Source organism: Heterodontus francisci, chromosome 5, assembly GCF_036365525.1.
Source record: "Heterodontus francisci isolate sHetFra1 chromosome 5, sHetFra1.hap1, whole genome shotgun sequence".
NCBI classification, from domain to species: domain Eukaryota; kingdom Metazoa; phylum Chordata; class Chondrichthyes; order Heterodontiformes; family Heterodontidae; genus Heterodontus; species Heterodontus francisci.
In genome coordinates, this window is record NC_090375.1 from 24,746,480 (window position 1) to 24,764,531 (window position 18,052).

General features: G+C 45.4%; 1 protein-coding gene across 1 annotated transcript in view; it reads left to right on the forward strand.

Moving 5' to 3' along the window:
* The window catches only part of LOC137369773 (mitochondrial inner membrane m-AAA protease component AFG3L2-like), an 86,126-nt gene that overhangs the window by 38,709 nt on the left and 29,365 nt on the right, over window positions 1-18,052 (forward strand). Inside the window, 3 exon segments of the mRNA XM_068031216.1 lie at window positions 502-623; window positions 7,290-7,563; window positions 14,497-14,634. Coding sequence (XP_067887317.1) covers window positions 502-623; window positions 7,290-7,563; window positions 14,497-14,634 — 534 coding nt within the window.

The window sequence follows — 18,052 nt, forward strand, 5'->3', positions numbered from 1 at the left end:
CATTGACTGTAATAATTGGCTTCACATGCTGCTTTTTTGGGGCAGGTTGGTGCATGACTTCAGTCTTTTTGGTCCTGATGGTGAGTCCAAAGTTATCACATGCAGATGAAAAGAAGTCTGTGCTATGTTGCATTTCTTGTTCTGAACAGGCATTTAGGTCGTGGTAATTAGCAAAAAGAAAGTCTATCTACATAACTAAGTGACTACACTTCAAAAGTGTATTGGCTGTAAAATGCTTTGGGATGAACTGAAGACTTAAAAGATGCTATATAAATGCAAATTCTTAATTATTAAAAGTAAAAGTTAGGCAGTACTTATTGTGGTATTGTACTGCTGTGCCTCTAAACCTTTCTGGGGAAAAATTGAGTTGAAGTGATTTCATTTTAAGCAAACCAGTTTTAATTGTTACACAGTAAACCAATTGAGTGTGGAACAAACACATTCGGTGAGATTATAATTAGTCTACTCATACTTTAATCTGCTTCCTTGTATTTACAACAGTATGTATGGTTTAACATCGGTAGCGTGGACACCTTTGAGCGGAATCTGGAGACTGCACAGCAGGAACAGGGCATAGAAGGTGAAAGTAGGATACCTGTAGTATATTCTACAGAGAGTGATGGGTAAGGAATTAGTCCGTTAATATTTAATTGCTTTATTTTACAGGGTGTGGTTTTTGCTATTATCCATTTTTAGTTTGATTGGATTTCTTTATTTGCAATTTCTTCCTGTAAACATTGTGTAACAAAAGTAAAAATAAAAACTAAGCGCGAATAAAATTCTGCACATTAGCAGTGTAGAAAAGGTTTCAGTACAGAAGAAGGCAGATGGGTAAAAGGGAAAACCACTGAGTGGATAGAACTCTTTGTTCCTATCTGCCGGCTTATGGAACTATAGCATTACATAAACTGGGATGTTTTTACAAGCTTGTAGCAAAATGACTTGATGTTTTCATGAACTGCAATGAATTCAGTATCTGCTTCTAGTTATAAATGAGCTATTAGCACTTCTGACTTGGAAATGAGAGTTCAAGTCTAATTTTCAACTTGTGCTTACACTTGGACTGAACCTGAGAAAATGAGTCTTGCTAGTCAGGCAGGTTGCTTTGGCAAAGGGAAGTTGTCCAATAGACATGTACTGTTGAAGTGTTTTTCTGGGCAGGTTCACCAGTATTGCAGCTGTAGAGTTGTTTGCAGGGTTGAATGTTCTCCCCTCCCACAGAGGGATTTTAAAAAAACCTCATAATCCTTTCCTTTGTCAGCTTTAAGTTGATTTTATTACAAATTAACTGCAAATATAAACACTAGGTGGCAGTGTTATGAAAAATATGATCTCAGTGCAGTGCATTTAGTTTCCCTGGATCACCTCATAAGATTGGAATAAATAACTTTTTTTTTTATTCTTGGGATGTGGATGTTGTCTGCAAGGCTAGCGTTTACTGGCCATCTCTAATTGCCCTGCTAAGACGATGGTAGAGCAGCTTCTTAAAGCTGTTTGATACAGCTTTGTGGCTCGATAGGTCACTTCAAAGTACAGTAAAAAAAAAAATCAACCATGTTGATGTGAGACTGGATCATATATATAGGCCATACCAGATATGGACAGCATATTTTCTTTCTTAAAGGATCTTGGTAAACCTGTTGAGGTTATCCAACAATCTGATGGCTATTTATACTGATACGAGCTTTTTAATTCCAGCTGTTAAAAAAAAAACTGGATTTAAGTTCTCAAACTGCTATGGTGGGATTTGAACTCATTTTCTGGATTTTTGTCCGGTAACCAAACCATTACACTCTCACAGCCTTCCCTTCATTCTGCCTCCTTGTGCTGATATGGCAACTTTCTGAAATTAATTTTAGTTTGAAGAAAGATTGTGTATTTAAATTACCTTGTTAAATCCAAATTGAACGTGCAGTGTTGGAGCAGTTTTCAGGGAAGGTATTTCCATCATTGTATCTCCTGAGATTCCATGGTCATAAATTGTGAACTATAGGGCAAGTCTTGTGTGCAGATTGGATGCTACATCCACTGATTGAAAAACATGTAATTCCTGTTGTATAGTATTAGAATATTCTCATATTTAAATTTGTTTATTTTCTGGAATGGCTATCTTGTCTATGTGATAAACTAAATAAAAAGAGCTCTTCTTAGGTACTGGTTAATTTGTAAATTTTTGAATTTTCTACTATTCCACTCTTTTTGGAGCCATGCTCAGCTAAAAGGGCAATTGAGGTTTTGTTACCTATATTTTAGCAGCATTGCTCCATAACTAGCTGTAGGACATTCTCATGATGTGTGGCTAAGATTGAGAGCTCCCTGTGGGGAATCATTGACATGAATCTGTGTCTACTGTAATATGTTAAGCAATGGTACTGCAGCACTATATGTCAGCTTGCCAGTTATAGTCATGAGCTGACTATGACATTGGAGTCTGAAAGTCGCAACTTGTATATTTGTCAGGTACATGGATTTGTCTTTTTAGACACAGTGTGCCAGAAATACACAACAGGTCTGGCAGCATCTGTGGAGAGTTTATGTTTCAAATCTGTCACCTTTCATCAGAACTAGCAAGGGTTAGAAATGTAATAGGTTTTGAGCAAGTGAAAGCGGGAGGAGGGGAAGAAGAAAAAAAAGGAAGGTCTGTGAAAGGGCAGGAGAGATTAAATGGCAAAGATAACATGAACAAAAGGCAAAAGGAGTGGTAGTAGCTGTAGTAAAAGACAAAGCATTTGAACAGAGAGTGTAATTATATTGCCATTAACACTCTCGCATCTACCCTTTTGTTCTTCCCCTCAAACCCCCCCCCCCCCCATCCCACTTTCACTTGCTCAAAACTTATTACATTCCTAACCTTTTGCTAGTTCTGATGAAAGGTCTCCGACCTGAAACGTTAACTCTATTTCTCTCTCCAAAGATGCTGCCAGCGCTGCTGAATAATTCCAGCATTTTCTGTTTATATTTCAGATTTCCAGCAGTGTTTTGCTTTTCTTGAGGTTTCAGTGTTTTGAATCTTTGAATATTCTTTGCCTAAATAGTGAATTAATACTTGCACAAAAACTCAGCTGATTTCCTAAAATTGTAGACTATAGAGCATTTATTTATCACATTGTCTAAATTTTTTTTTTTAAAGTTCATTCACGGGATGTGGGCGTCGCTGGCCAGGCCAGCATTTATTGCCCATCCCTAATTGCGCTTGAGAAGGTGGTGGTGAGCTGCCTTCTTGAACCGCTGCAGTCCATGTGGGGTAGGTACACCCACAGTGCTGTCAGGAAGGGAGTTCCAGGATTTTGACCCAGCGACAGTGAAGGAACGGCGATATAGTTCCAAGTCAGGGTGGTGTGTGACTTGGAGGGGAACTTGCAGGTGGTGGTGTTCTCATGTATTTGCTACCCTTGTCCTTCTAGTTGGTAGAGGTCGCGGGTTTGGAAGGTGCTGTCAAAGGAGCCTTGGTGCATTGCTGCAGTGCATCTTGTAGATGGTGCACACTGCTGCCACTGTGCGTCCGTGGTGGAGGGAGTGAATGTTTGTAGATGGGGTGCCAATCAAGCGGGCTGCTTTGTCCTGGATGGTGTCGAGCTTCTTGAGTGTTGTTGGAGCTGCACCCATCCAGGCAAGTGGAGAGTATTCCATCACACTCCTGACTTGTACCTTGTAGATGGTGGACAGGTTTTGGGGAGTCAGGAGGTGAGTTACTCGCCTCAGGATTCCTAGCCTCTGACCTGCTCTTGTAGCCATGGTATTTATATGGCTACTGCAGTTCAGTTTTCGGTCAATGGTAGCCCCTAGGATGTTGATAGTGGGGGAATCAGCGATGGTAATGCCGTTGAATATCAAGGGGAGATGGTTAGATTCTCTCTTGTTGGAGATGGTCATTGCCTGGCACTTGTGTGGCGCGAATGTTACTTGCCACTTATCAGCCCAAGCCTGGATATTGTCCAGGTCTTGCTGCATTTCTACACAGACTGCTTCAGTATCTGAGGAGTTGCGAATAGTGCTGGACATTGTGCAGTCATCAGCGAACATCCCCACTTCTGACCTTATGATTGAAGGAAGGTCATTGATGAAGCAGCTGAAGATGGTTGGGCCTAGGACACTACCCTGAGGTACTCTTGCAGTGATGTCCTGGAGCTCAGATAATTGACCTCCAACAACCACAACCATCTTCCTTTGCGCTAGGTATGACTCCAACCAGCGGAGGGTTTTCCCCCTGATTCCCATTGACCTCAGTTTTGCTAGGGCTCCTTGATGCCATACTCGGTCAAATGCTGCCTTGATGTCAAGGGCAGTCACTCTCACCTCACCTCTTGGGTTCAGCTCTTTTGTCCATGTTTGAACCAAGGCTGTAATGAGGTCAGGAGCTGAGTGGCCCTGGCAGAACCCAAACTGAGCATCACTGAGCAGGTTGTTGCTAAGCAAGTGCCGCTTGATGGCACTGTTGATGATACCTTCCATCACTTTACTGATGATTGAGAGTAGGCTAATGGGGCGGTAGTTGGCTGGGTTGGATTTGTCCTGCTTTTTGTGTACAGGACATACCTGGGCAATTTTCCACATTGCAGGGTAGATGCCAGTGTTTTAGCTGTACTGGAACAGCTTGGCTAGGGGCGCGGCAAGTTCTGGAGCACAGGTCTTCAGTACTATTGCCGGAATATTGTCAGGGCCCATAGCTTTTGCAGTATCCAGTGCCTTCAGTCTTTTCTTGATATCACGTGGAGTGAATCGAATTGGCTGAAGTTTGGCATCTGTGATGCTGGGGACTTCAGGAGGAGGCCGAGATGGATCATCAACTCGGCACTTCTGGCTCATGATTGTTGCAAATGCTTCAGCCTTATCTTTCGCATTGATGTGCTGGGCTCCCGCATCATTGAGGATGGGGATATTTGTGGAGCCACCTCCTCCAGTTAGTTGTTTAATTGTCCACCACCATTCACGGCTGGATGTGGCAGGACTGCAGAGCTGAGATCTGAGCCGTTGGTTATGGGATCGCTTAGCTCTGTCTATCGCATGCTGCTTACGCATTTTGGCATGCAAGTAGTCCTGGGTTGTAGCTTCACCAGGTTGACACCTCATTTTGAGGTATGCCTGGTGCTGCTCCTGGCATGCCCTCCTGCACTCTTCATTGAACCAGGGTTGGTCTCCTGGCTTGATGGTAATGGTAGAGTGGGGGATATGCCAGGCCATGAGGTTAGAGATTGTGGTTGAGTACAATTCTGCTGCTGCTGATGGCCCACAGCGCCTCATGGATGCCCAGTTTTGCATTGCTAGATCCGTTTGAAATCTATCCCATTCAGCACGGTGATAGTGCCACACAACACGATGGACGGTATCCTCAATGTGAAGGCGGGACTTCGTCTCCACAAGGACTGTGTGGTGGTCACTCCTACCAATACTGTCATGGACAGATGCATCCGCGGCAGGCAGATTGGTGAGGACGAGGTCAAGTATGTTTTCCCTCGTGTTGGTTCCCCCACCACCTGCCGCTGACTCAGTCTAGCAGCCATGTCCTTTAGGGCTCGGTCAGTAGTGGTGCTACCGAGCCACTCATGGTTTTGGACATTGAAGTCCCCCATCCAGAGTACATTTTGTGCCCTTGCCACCCTCAGTGCTTCCTCCAAGTGGTGTTCAACATGGAGGAGTGTTGAGTCATCAGCTGAGGGAGGGTGGTAGGTGGTAATCAGTAGGAGGTTACCTTGCCCATATTTAACCTGATGCCATGAGACTTCATGAGGTCTGGAGTCGATGTTGAGGACTCCCAGGGCAACTCCCTCCCTACTGTATACCACTGTGCCACCACCTCTGCTGGGTCTGTCTTGCCGGTGGGACAGGACGTACCCGGGGATGGTGATGGCAGTGTCTAGGACATTGTCTGTTAGTTATGATTCCGTGAGTATGACTAAGTCAGGCTGTTGCTTGACTAGTCTGTGGGACAGCTCTCCCAACTTTGGCACAAGCCCCCAGATGTTAGTAAGGAGGACTTTGCAGGGTCAACAGGGCTGGGTTTGCCGTTGTCGTTTCCGGTGCCTAGGTCGATGGCGGGTGGTCTGTCTGGTTTCATTCCTTTTTATAGACTTCGTAGCGGTTAGGTACAACTGAGTGGCTTGATAGACCATTTCAGAGGGCATGTAAGAGTTAACCACATATATCTGTAAACATTTTTGTTCTGATTTGAATCCAAAAATGCTGCAGTGTTCATCTTAAGGTTGTATGTAAATGTTCATTGTGGCTGTGGCTGAAACTTGAAACTATTGGATTGTGAATCGAATGCCATAGAGTTGTGCCTTCGGCCCATCGTGTCCGTGCCGGCCATCAAGCACCTAACTATTCTAATCCCATTTTCCAGCACTTGCCTGTAGCCTTGTATGCTATGGCACTTCAAGTGCTCATCTAAATACTTCTTAAATGTTGTGGGGGTTCCTGCCTCTATCACCCCTTCAGGCAGTGCGTTCCAGATTCCAACCACCCTCTGGATGAAATTTTTTTTCCTCAAATCCCCTTTAAACCTCCTGCCCCTTACCTTAAATCTATGCCCCCTGGTTATTGACCCCTCAGCTAAGGGAAAAAGTTTCTTCCTATCTAACCTATCAATGCCCCTCATAATTTTGTACACCTCAATCATGTCCCCCCTCAGCCTTCTCTGCTCTAAGGAAAACAACCATAGCCTTTTCAGTCTGTCTTCATAGCTGAAATGCTCCACTCCAGGCAACATCCTGGTGCAATTCCTCTGCACCCTCTCCAGTGCAATCACATCCTTCCTATAGTGTGGTGCCCAGAACTGTACACAGTACTCCAGCTGTGGCCTAACTAGTGTTTTATACAGCTCCATCATAACCTCCTTGCTCATATTCTATGTCTTGGCTAATAAAGGCAAGTATCCCATATGCCTTTCTAACCACCTTATCTACCTGTGCTACTGCCTTCAGTGATCTATGGACAAGTACACCAAGGTCCCTCTGACCTTCTGTACTTCCCAGGGTCCTCCCATCCATTGTATATTCCCTTGCCTTGTTAGTCCTCCCAAAATGCATCACCTCACTCTTGCGTACGTGCCAGCAATTTAAAATCGGGACCACTTTATTTACAAAGTGAACTCCATCAAACATAGTTGCATTTTTATTTGATTGTCAAATGTCTATTTTCTGCATTGCTGATGTCCCAAAGTAATTCGTTGCAATATTCATAAATGCTGATTTTTCTCTTTCAGGACATCCAATTTCTTGTGTAAAGTTATTTTTTTTAATTAATTCTCATAATACATTCTAATCTGAATTGATCACATATTCTTTTCTTAGCTCGTTTCTACTGAGCATGCTTCCTACTATACTGATCATTGGATTTCTGCTGTTAACCTTGAAAAGAGGATCAGCGGGAGTCGGCCGATCTGGACGTGGCATGGGTGGACTGTTTAGTGTTGGCGAAACAACAGCAAAGGTTCTCAAAGATGAAATTGATGTAAAGTTCAAGGATGTGGCAGGATGTGAGGAAGCAAAGTTGGAAATAATGGAATTTGTTAATTTTCTAAAGAATCCAAATCAGTATCAAGAACTTGGAGCAAAAATTCCAAAGGTGAGGTGCTTTTTTTATACAAAATCCGACTTCAAGGTGATAACGGTGTGAAGCTACTGCTAGTAACATTTGAAAATAGCATAGTGTCATTAACCTATTGCTGTAGGTTTTACTCTTGCATTAGGATCCCTGTTGCATACGGAGGTTTGAAGAAAATAAGCTGATAACCTAGTCTTTCCAAATGTAGACAGGCAGTGCACAATCTAAGATTAATAGCGTTGTACACTTGGATGGTTTTTCAAGATGGCTCCTGGGCTGGAAGCTCCCTCGGAAGCTCCCTTGCTGTTCAACTCTATCCATGGCCATCTGCTCCCATCCCTAACGTTTTCTCCCCCAATCTGCCCTCTTAAACTGTTTAAATTCCCCTGGCTCTTTAAATCAGTTCATTTTAGCCCTATCGAAAGGCTAACAGTTAGTTTAGTGTATGTTACCTGGGCCCACTGCCCTCCCCTAGCCACACCTGCTCTTTGTTTTCTCAATGAAATTGATCCGGATGAAACTGACGAGAACAGCTGCCGATACTTTAATCTCCGATCCTGCTGTCTTCACAGTCCAGAGTGTCTGCAGCCACGGCATGCGGTAAGTCCATTGAGGTGAAGAAGGAGCTGCGGGACCCGAGAGAAGTCCTGTGAAAAGGTGCCCCGAACACCCAAAACATCCACGAACGGCCCCCCCGGCCGCAACTTCAAAGCGCCCGCGGGAGATGGCTCAGAGAGCATCTGCAGCGCACTGTCGGCAATGCTGCATGCCTTTATTTAAACCACTGCAAAAAAAAAAACCCTTAGCAAATGTAATCACCTCTAAGTCTGCCAAATGATGCTTCACCTCCCGAAGGACGTGGATGAGCTTTCCGGACGTCGATGGTGGGCACTGAGGAAATGGCTTATTACCTGCACCAGATTCCACCCCCCCTCCCCCCCCCCCCCTGCTCCACCCTCTCAGCTCACCCCCTCACAACCCCATCCCAGCCCGCCCCCCCCTCGCACCATCTTCACCCCGCACCCCCTTCCCCTGCACCCCCCCCCACCCCCTCCCTCTACCCCTCCCCCTTGCATCCCCTCCTCCCACCGGCACCATCCTACACCTGTGTAGGGGCCCCAACAACCCCACTGCCTTGTGGGCGTCTCGGGAGAGACCAAGGCTATGGGAGTAAACCCTAACAGAAAATCCGGAGCGGAACCCCGTAGGCGGTCATGTGTCACCTTTGGCATGTTTCCGGCAGTTCCTGCAGCCATACTGGTGCCAAACGTCGTGTCCTGCACTCCTTTGGACCCCACCAGAAAGGCCGAGAGGGGGGTTTTGACGACTGGGCAACTCTCAACCTCCATAAATTTGCCCAGGCATGCGCCATGGAGAGGTCACTCCATAGTTGCCTCACAGCGACTGAAACAACACGGAAGGCAGCAGTTACGGGTTATAAGTCCAGATAAATTGGCGTAGAAACTGGGCGCCACGGGTTGCCTTTGTCGGTGGGAGAGGTCATTGCACCTCACTGGACAGCTACCGCCCGCCTCAAACCGGGCAGCCCCCGGTCAATAAGGTTCTGTCCCGCCACAGTCTGCCTGCTTCAATGGGTGCTTGGAGCTCAGGGTCATTGCCCGAAAGGTGGACTGATACACCGCACCAAACAACATGAAAAAAGGAAAGAAGGTACCAGCCCTTCGCTTTGCAAGCTGGAACGTCAGAACTATGTGTCCTGGCCTGTCGGAAGACCTTACACAAATCAACGATTCTCGGAAGACCGCCATCATTAACAACGAGCTCAGTAGACTCAATGTGGACATTGCAGCACTTCAGGAGACTCGCCTCCCCGCGAGTGGCTCTCTAGCAGAGCAAGACTACACCTTCTTCTGGCAGGGCAGGGATCCTGAAGAACCAAGACAGCATGGAGTGGGCTTCGCCATCAGAAACTCCTTGCTCAGCATGATAGAGCCTCCCTCAAATGGCTCGGAACGCATACTGTCCATCCGACTGCTCACCACCTCTGGTCCAGTACACCTACTCAGCATCTATGCTCCAACACTCTGTTCCGCACCTGAAGCTAAAGACCAGTTCTATGAACAACTCCATAACATCATTAGCAGCATCCCCAACACCGAACACCTATTCCTGCTGGGGGACTTTAATGCCAGGGTTGGGGCCGACCATGACTCATGGCCCTCCTGCCTTGGGCGCTATGGCGTTGGAAGGATGAATGAGAACGGGCAGAGACTGCTTGAGTTGTGTACCTATCATAACCTCTGCATCACCAACTCGTTCTTTCACACTAAACCCTGTCACCAGGTTTCATGGAGGCACCCAAGATCACGTCGTTGGCACCAGCTAGACCTCATTGTCACAAGGCGAGCCGCCTTAAACAGTGTTCAAATCACACGCAGCTTCCACAGTGCGGACTGCGACACCGACCACTCCCTGGTGTGCAGCAAGGTTAGACTCAGACCAAAGAAGTTGCATCATTCCAAGCAGAAGGGCCACCCGCGCATCAACACGAGCAGAATTTCTCACCCACAGCTGTTACAAAAATTTCTAAATTCACTTGTAACAGCCCTTCAAAACACTCCCACAGGGGATGCTGAGACCAAGTGGGCCCACATCAGAGACGCCATCTATGAGTCAGCTTTGACCACCTACGGCAAAAGTGCGAAGAGAAATGCAGACTGGTTTCAATCTCATAATGAAGAGTTGGAACCTGTCATAGCCGCTAAGCGCATTGCACTTTTGAACTACAAGAAAGCCCCCAGCGATTTAACATCCGCAGCACTTAAAGCAGCCAGAAGTACTGCACAAAGAACAGCTAGGCGTTGCGCAAACGACTACTGGCAACACCTATGCAGTCATATTCAGCTGGCCTCAGACACCGGAAACATCAGAGGAATGTATGATGGCATGAAGAGAGCTCTTGGGCCAACCATCAAGAAGATCACCCCCCTCAAATCTAAATCGGGGGACATAATCACTGACCAACGCAAACAGATGGACCGCTGGGTTGAGCACTACCTAGAACTGTACTCCAGGGAGAATGCTGTCACTGAGACTGCCCTCAATGCAGCCCAGCCTCTACCAGTCATGGATGAGCTGGACATACAGCCAACCAAATCGGAACTCAGTGATGCCATTGATTCCCTAGCCAGCGGAAAAGCCCCTGGGAAGGACAGCATTACCCCTGAAATAATCAAGAGTGCCAAGCCTGCTATACTCTCAGCACTACATGAACTGCTATGCCTGTGCTGGGACGAGGGAGCAGTACCCCAGGACATGCGCGATGCCAACATCATCACCCTCTATAAAAACAAAGGTGACCGCGGTGACTGCAACAACTACCGTGGAATCTCCCTGCTCAGCATAGTGGGGAAAGTCTTTGCTCGAGTCGCTCTGAACAGGCTCCAGAAGCTGGCCGAGCGCGTCTACCCTGAGGCACAGTGTGGCTTTCGTGCAGAGAGATCGACTATTGACATGCTGTTCTCCCTTCGTCAGATACAGGAGAAATGCCGTGAACAACAGATGCCCCTCTACATTGCTTTCATTGATCTCACCAAAGCCTTTGACCTCGTCAGCAGACGTGGTCTCTTCAGACTACTAGAAAAGATCGGATGTCCACCAAAGCTACTAAGTATCATCACCTCATTCCATGACAATATGAAAGGCACAATTCAACATGGTGGCTCCTCATCAGAGCCCTTTCCTATCCTGAGTGGTGTGAAACAGGGCTGTGTTCTCGCACCCACACTTTTTGGGATTTTCTTCTCCCTGCTGCTTTCACATGCGTTCAAATCCTCTGAAGAAGGAATTTTCCTGCACACAAGATCAGGGGGCAGGTTGTTCAACCTTGCCCGTCTAAGAGCGAAGTCCAAAGTACGGAAAGTCCTCATCAGAGAACTCCTCTTTGCTGACGATGCTGCTTTAACATCTCACACTGAAGAATGCCTGCAGAGTCTCATCGACAGGTTTGCGTCTGCCTGCAATGAATTTGGCCTAACCATCAGCCTCAAGAAAACGAACATCATGGGGCAGGATGTCAGAAATGCTCCATCCATCAATATTGGCGACCACGCTCTGGAAGTGGTTCAAGAGTTCACCTACCTAGGCTCAACTATCACCAGTAACCTGTCTCTAGATGCAGAAATCAACAAGCGCATGGGTAAGGCTTCCACTGCTATGTTCAGACTGGCCAAGAGAGTGTGGGAAAATGGCGCACTGACACGGAACACAAAAGTCCGAGTGTATCAGGCCTGTGTCCTCAGCACCTTGCTCTACGGCAGCGAGGCCTGGACAACGTATGCCAGCCAAGAGCGACGTCTCAATTCATTCCATCTTCGCTGCCTTCGGAGAATACTTGGCATCAGGTGGCAGGACTATATCTCCAACACAGAAGTCCTTGAAGCGGCCAACATCCCCAGCTTATACACACTACTGAGTCAGCGGCGCTTGAGATGGCTTGGCCATGTGAGCCGCATGGAAGATGGCAGGATCCCCAAAGACACATTGTACAGCGAGCTCGCCACTGGTATCAGACCCACCGGCCGTCCATGTCTCCGTTATAAAGACGTCTGCAAACGCGACATGAAATCGTGTGACATTGATCACAAGTCGTGGGAGTCAGTTGCCAGCATTCGCCAGAGCTGGCGGGCAGCCATAAAGACAGGGCTAAATTGTGGCGAGTCGAAGAGACTTAGTAGTTGGCAGGAAAAAGGACAGAGGCGCAAGGGGAGAGCCAACTGTGCAACAGCCCCAACAAACAAATTTCTCTGCAGCACCTGTGGAAGAGCCTGTCACTCCAGAATTGGCCTTTATAGCCACTCCAGGCGCTGCTTCACAAACCACTGACCACCTCCAGGCGCGTATCCATTGTCTCGCGAGATAAGGAGGCCCAAAAGAACACTTGGATGCTAACCAGAAATAACTCTAATGGTAAGTGATCTGTGGTATCTCTATAACCCCTCAATTCTCCTCTACAGATTTTGTATCCACTTTTGTTGAAATGCCAAATTTGACTGAATTAACACCTTTTCTTGAAGTCTGTTCCACATGCCCACTTTATTGAGTTTAAAACAAGATATACAGTTCACTGTCTATAGTCCTTTATTGACTTTCTTGCCAAATACCTTTCCAACTTCTGAAGGTGACTATTACCATCCCTTTCCTGAGTTTCATCCCATGCTTCCTCATCATCCTTGGGGCCGCAGTGAACCATTTCTCAAGGTTCAACATGTCGATATTTTGAATACCTCAATAAGATCCTAGCTCGCATTTTTTGTAGTGTAAGTAAACATAGTTTCTGTTGTCTTTCCTCGTAGCTCAAATATTTGATGTCAGGTGTTGGGTATTTTATGGTGCACTTTCGCCAGTGCCATGATGTCCTTCCTGTCATAAGATCAGTACTCCGGATGGCCAATGTCCTGTATATGTTTAGTTTCCCATCCAGTCTTTGAAGGTTTTATTTCTGATTATTGATCAGATTAAGTCAGTTATTGAGCATAAAAATTATGAGGGCAGGATGCATAAACTTGGCTTGTATTCCCTTAAGTTCAAGTCCTCTGAAGAAGGAATTTTCCTCCATACAAGATCAGGGGGCAGGTTGTTCAACCTTGCCCGTCTAAGAGCGAAGTCCAAAGTACGGAAAGTCCTCATCAGGGAACTCCTCTTTGCTGACGATGCTGCTTTAACATCTCACACTGAAGAGTGTCTGCAGAGTCTCATCGACAGGTTTGCAGCTGCCTGCAATGAATTTGGCCTAACCATCAGCCTCAAGAAAACGAACATCATGGGACAGGACGTCAGAAATGCTCCATCCATCAATATTGGCGACCATGCTCTGGAAGTGGTTCAAGAGTTCACCTACCGAGGCTCAACTATCACCAGTAACCTGTCTCTAGATGCAGAAATCAACAAGCGCATGGGAAAGGCTTCCACTGCTATGTCCAGACTGGCCAAGAGAGTGTGGGAAAATGGCGCACTGACACGGAACACAAAAGTCCGAGTGTATCAGGCCTGTGTCCTCAGTACTTTGCTCTATGGCAGCGAGGCCTGGACAATGTATGTCAGCCAAGAGCGACGTCTCAATTTATTCCATCTTCGCTGCCTCCGGAGAATACTTGGCATCAGGTGGCAGGACCGTATCTCCAACACAGAAGTCCTCGAGGCGGCCAACATCCCCAGTTTATACTCTGGCACTTGAGATGGCTTGGCCATGTGAGCCGCATGGAAGATGGCAGGATCCCCAAAGACACATTGTACAGCGAGCTCGCCACTGGTATCAGACCCACCGGCTGTCCATGTCTCTGCTTTAAAGACGTCTGCAAACGCGACATGAAATCCTGTGACATTGATCACAAGTCGTGGGAGTCAGTTGCCTGCGTTCGCCAGAGCTGGTGGGCTGCCATAAAGACGAGGCTAAAGTGTGGCGAGTCGAAGAGACTTAGTATTTGGCAGGAAAAAAGACAGAGGCGCAAGGGGAGAGCCAACTGTGTAACAACCCCGACAAACAAATTTTTCTGCAGCACCTGTGGAAGAGCCTGTCACTCTAGAATTGGCCTTTATAGCCACTCCAGGCGCTGCTTCACAAACCACTGACCACCTCCAGGCGCTTATCCATTGTCTCTCGAGATAAGGAGGCCAAAGAAGATTCCCTTAAGTTTAGTAGGTGACTGATCTAATTGAGGTGTTTAAAATGCTGAAGGAATTCAATAGGGTAGATACAGAGAAACTTATGTAGTGATTTGTTTGAAGGAGCATCTTTGTTGTATTCAATTAACTAATAGCAGAACTGGACCAGCATTGCGTTGGGTAATAAGTGGCATGTGTGTGAAAGATAACCAACATAAAGCAAGTTATTTGTGTTTTGGATCAGAGAACCGTACTTTGCATTGTACCTGTAAATGAGTTAATGAACTTCTCTGAGAATCATCTAAAGTGAATTACACATTCTTTTCACAGGGAGCTATTCTTACGGGTCCTCCAGGCACTGGAAAAACTCTGCTAGCCAAGGCTACTGCAGGAGAGGCCAATGTTCCATTCATCACAGTTAATGGCTCAGAATTCCTGGAAATGTTTGTTGGTGTGGGTCCTGCTAGGGTAAGTCTTTTGTTGTTTAGTGTGAATATCCAAATGTGATAAGTGATTTGATGTGCTCTTATAGATGGCTATTCTGCGATTTCTAGAAAAGAACTGAACAAAGGAGGTCTTCAGAAGAAAGTCATTCCCACCCCAAATGGATGAGTGTCAAAGAAAGAACAAATAGATAGTTTACAATAAAGATGTTAACTCCTCCTTGCCTATTTACCATAAATAAACCTACATGTGAAGATAATTGTAGTGAAAGGTTCCTCTACAGCCCCAAGAAATCAGGAGGATAGTAGATTTGTTCCCTTTAAACAATACTAATTGAGTTTTTCGTCACAGCTTGACCAGTATTGCTTTACGAACATAAAAACAGGAGTAAACCATTCACCCCCTCAAGCCTGTTTTACTACTCAAATCTGTTTATGGCTGATGTGTACCCCAAATCTGCTTACCTGACTTTAAATCCATATCCCTTTATACCTTTACCTAACAAAAACCTATCAATTTCAGTTTTAGAAATGTCAGTTGATCCAGCATTCACAGACTTTAAGGGAAGAGAGTTCCAGTTTTCCACTACTCTGTGTGGAGGTAAAAATTATTCCTCATTTCATTCCTAAATGGCCTGGCTCTAATTTTAAGGTTGTACCCCTTTGTTGGGGATTCTCCCACAAGAAGAAATACGTTTTTCTCTGTATTTACCCTATTGAATTCCTTCAGCATTTTAAACACCTCCATTAGATTACTCACCTATTAAATTTGAGGGAATACGAGCCAAGTTTATGCATCCTGCCCTCGAAATTTAGCCCTTTCGGCACCTCATGAATCTATGATTTATCCCCTTCAAGGCCAATACATCCATCCTGAGGTGCAGTGCCCAAAATGTTAAGCGTTACTTCAGATGGGGTCTGACCAAGGTACAACTGAAACTCAAATTCCTCCCCTTTATATTCCAGCCCCCTTGAGATAAAGGCCAACATTCTGTTAATCTTTAGATTACTTTTTATATCTATACACTAGCTTTTAGTGATTTGAGTATCTGGACATCCAAATCCCTTTGCTCCTCAACAGTTTCTAGGCTCTTACCATTGAGAAAATACTCTGATTTTCTTTCTTGGATCCAAAATGATTTTGAGGGGCATGGACAGGCTGGATAGGGAGCAGCTGTTCCCCTTAGTTGAAGGGTCAGTTACGCGGGGTCACAAGTTTAAGGTGAGGGGCGGGAGGTTTAAGGGGGATTTGAGGAAGAACTTTTTTACCCAGAGGGTGGTGACGGTCTGGAATGCCCTGCCTGGGAGGGTGGTCGAGGCAGGTTGCCTCCCATCCTTTAAAAAGTACTGGATGAGCACTTGGCCCGTCATAACATTCAAGGCTTTGGGCCAAGTGCTGGCAAATGGGATTAGGTAGACAGGTCAGATGTTTTAATGTATCGGTGCAGACTCGATGGGCCGAAGGGCTTCTTCTGCACTGTATTATTCTGTGATTCTGTGAATGACTTCACACTTTCCTGCATTGGACTCCATCTGCTGAAGTTTTGCCCATTCACTTAATTTGTCCCTTAATAACCAGCTATTCTCATCTACACTACTTATTGTGCCTCCTATTAATGTCATCTGTAAACTTGGATATACAGCTCTCTTTCTTCATCCAATTCATTGATAAGTATGATGGAAAGCTGAGGCCCGAGTACAGATCCCTGGGGAATCCCACTTGTCACATACATCTAATCAGAATATATTCCCTTTATCCCTACTCTCTCTGTCTTCTACCTCCCAACCAATTATTAACCAGGAAATTGCCATTCTCCATTTTCGCTTACTCCGTGATCAGACCTGCTGATGATATGTTGGGTTCCAGAGCAGTCTCTTCCTTTAAAATCAATCCTCGGGAATATGAGTTACTTAATGACCCATGGGAGATATGAGGTAAGCACTTTACCTTTTCCTTTAAACAGTATATAGCTGGCTTCAAGTCTGTCTTTATTTTTAGTGCATTTTTTGCTTGCCTGAAAATGAGGGGTATTACTGATGATCATGTACTCACCTTCTAGTTCTTGTACCCAGTATTTGCATAAAGCACTCCCAGATCAAGTGTAGCATGAATCATCTGCAGAGTAAAGCTACCTGCATTCTGCTGCAACTCCACTTGAAAAGATCAACCACAACTTTGCCAGTTCCTGTTGCTTTCCACTGCCTAGACTATAATCCCTGAAGACAATTGCCAGAAACACATTTTCGGAAGTGCTGTGTTGTGAATTTGCACCCTTTAGTTTTGCTTTACTGTTGGATCCTTGTAAAGAATAAAGAGCACACATGTTTGCATTTGAACTTCAGGCTCAGGTGGGAGGATCCAGTAATTTCTTTTCTTGATGCTTTGTTGCATCCAAATAGAAATCATTGTTGTATCTTTGGTGAGAAAATTGGCTTTCAACCTCCACTCAGTCCTTGTGGCTAAGGTGTTAAATTAGACTCATAGAGTTATACAGCACAGAAACAGGCCCTTCAGCCCATCATGTCTGTGCCGGCCATCAAGCACCTAAATTGCATATATGTTAAGGAAGAAGATTATATTTTTAGTACAGCTGTTACTATACTGCCACCAATATGAAACTGCAGTGATTATACTATTTGTTAATTCTTTCTGTATCTCTGGTGTCAGTCTAGCTGTGCAGTCTTCTGGGATCTGTCACCTTTTTTCTGCTGTGGCTGATCTCTATCATCTGGCTAAGAATTAGCAAGGTTCCTTTTGTAGTATAAAATCTCAAATTGTCAGTTTATCCCATGTATTCTATCCACCTTTTGTAGAAAATAGGTAGTCAAAGCAACATTTTCAAAAGAAAACAAGTACAGATTTGGTATGGATATATCCTGATTAAACATTAGCAGTCATGCTTCTGCGCTACTTTTCCGGATTGAAGTTAGATCATTGAAGGACAAATGCGAAGGTCTTTCTGCTGATCCTAATCTGACAAAAAAAACACATGCAGAATATGTTAATATAATCAATTGCACGTGTTTTCCACTTGCTTTCTCTGTTCAATGGTTTAGCCCTTAGAACATAGAACATTACAGCGCAGTACAGGCCCTTCAGCCCTCGATGTTGCGCCGACCTGTGAAATCATCTGACCTACACTATTCCATTTTCATCCATATGTCTATCCAATGACCACTTAAATGCCCTTAAAGTTGGCGAGTCTACTACTGTTGCAGGCAGGGCGTTCCACTCCCCTACTACTCTCTGTGTAAAGAAACTACCTCTGACATCTGTCCTATATCTATCACCCCTCAACTTAAAGCTATGTCCCCTCGTGTTTACCATCACCATCCGAGGAAAAAGACTCCCACTATCCACCCTGTCCAACCCTCTGATTATCTTATATGTCTCTATTAAGTCACCTCTTCTACTCCTTCTCTCTACGAAAACAACCTCAAGT